At 63.9% G+C, this 1,004-nt stretch overlaps 1 protein-coding gene across 1 annotated transcript in view; it reads left to right on the top strand.

Annotated features, from left to right (window-relative positions):
• The first annotated feature begins 845 nt into the window (after nt 1–845).
• The window catches only part of CHRNA2 (cholinergic receptor, nicotinic, alpha 2 (neuronal)), a 4,915-nt gene continuing 4,756 nt past the window's right edge, over nt 846–1,004 (top strand). The window contains exon 1 of the mRNA XM_009696194.1: nt 846–909. Within this exon, the coding sequence (XP_009694496.1) occupies nt 846–909 (64 nt within the window). The remainder of the gene's footprint in view (nt 910–1,004) is intronic.

Below are 1,004 nucleotides of genomic sequence, written 5' to 3'. Positions count from 1 at the left end.
GGATGGATGACCAGATGGCTGGATGGATGGATGAGGGGGGATGGTGAAAGGATGAGCCCTCTTCTCCCAGGCGAGTGCTACTGGAGAAACCGGCCCCAGGAGCTGGTTCTGGGCAGCGCAGCCTCCTGGAGCAGCTGAGATGCTTCCCCCTCCCTCGCTGCCAGGGCATGAAGAAGCTTTGAGGCAGGGAGGGCAGAAGGATGGGTGAAAACAGTTATTTTCTGGTCACTCCAATAAAAGTTGAAGCGCCGGGCTCCACCTCTGCTATTAAATCACCCGGGGGCAGACCCGGGCTCCCCGTCGCTGTAGCTGACGGGGTCCGGCCGCCCGGCTGTGAGCAGTGCTGCCCACATTCACGCCTGCCTGCCCCAGGAGCACTCGTGAAGCGGGGAGCAGATGCTCTGCAGATATTTTCCCTTGTCTCTGCCATGGTGGCAGCTCGGATCACCTCCAAGCCCTGGGACCAGCTTTGAGGGGACGGCAGCGGGACCGTCACCTCCCCGACCTGCATCGCGGTGACAGTGCCGCTCTCTGCTGTCTTTCCAGGAATGAAATTTGGGGCAGGTGACTTGGCAGAGCACCCTGAACCACACACCCACCCTGGCCGGGCTGTGTCCCTGCTGAGGCTCCCCCAGCCCTCAGCCAGCTCCATCCATGGCTCCTCCAGCGCTCGCTAACAGTGGGGACACACAGGACACCCCGTCGGAGGTCCCCTATGGTGGCTTTCCCTGCTGAGCCTCCTCTCCCACCGCCATCGCAGCTCATCGCTCCCCCTGGTCCCTCCCGGGGGGGCTTTGCAAACTGCTCGAGGGAGGGGGTCCACGGGGGACACCAGCACAGGGAGCATGGGGCGGCTGTCCCATGGCATCACCCCCCTCGTCGCGTGGTGCTTCGCCACCTTCCAGGCGGGTAAGGGCGGCTTTGTCTTTCCCTCGGGTACCTGAATTTCCTTCGCTCGAGCCCTGCCTTCCCGTGGGTGTCACCCACTGGGGCCTCGGGGGGGG

Source organism: Cariama cristata, unplaced genomic scaffold (genome assembly GCF_000690535.1).
Source record: "Cariama cristata isolate BGI_N322 unplaced genomic scaffold, ASM69053v1 scaffold27532, whole genome shotgun sequence".
Taxonomy (NCBI): domain Eukaryota; kingdom Metazoa; phylum Chordata; class Aves; order Cariamiformes; family Cariamidae; genus Cariama; species Cariama cristata.
This window is presented reverse-complemented; position numbering and strand designations above follow the sequence as displayed.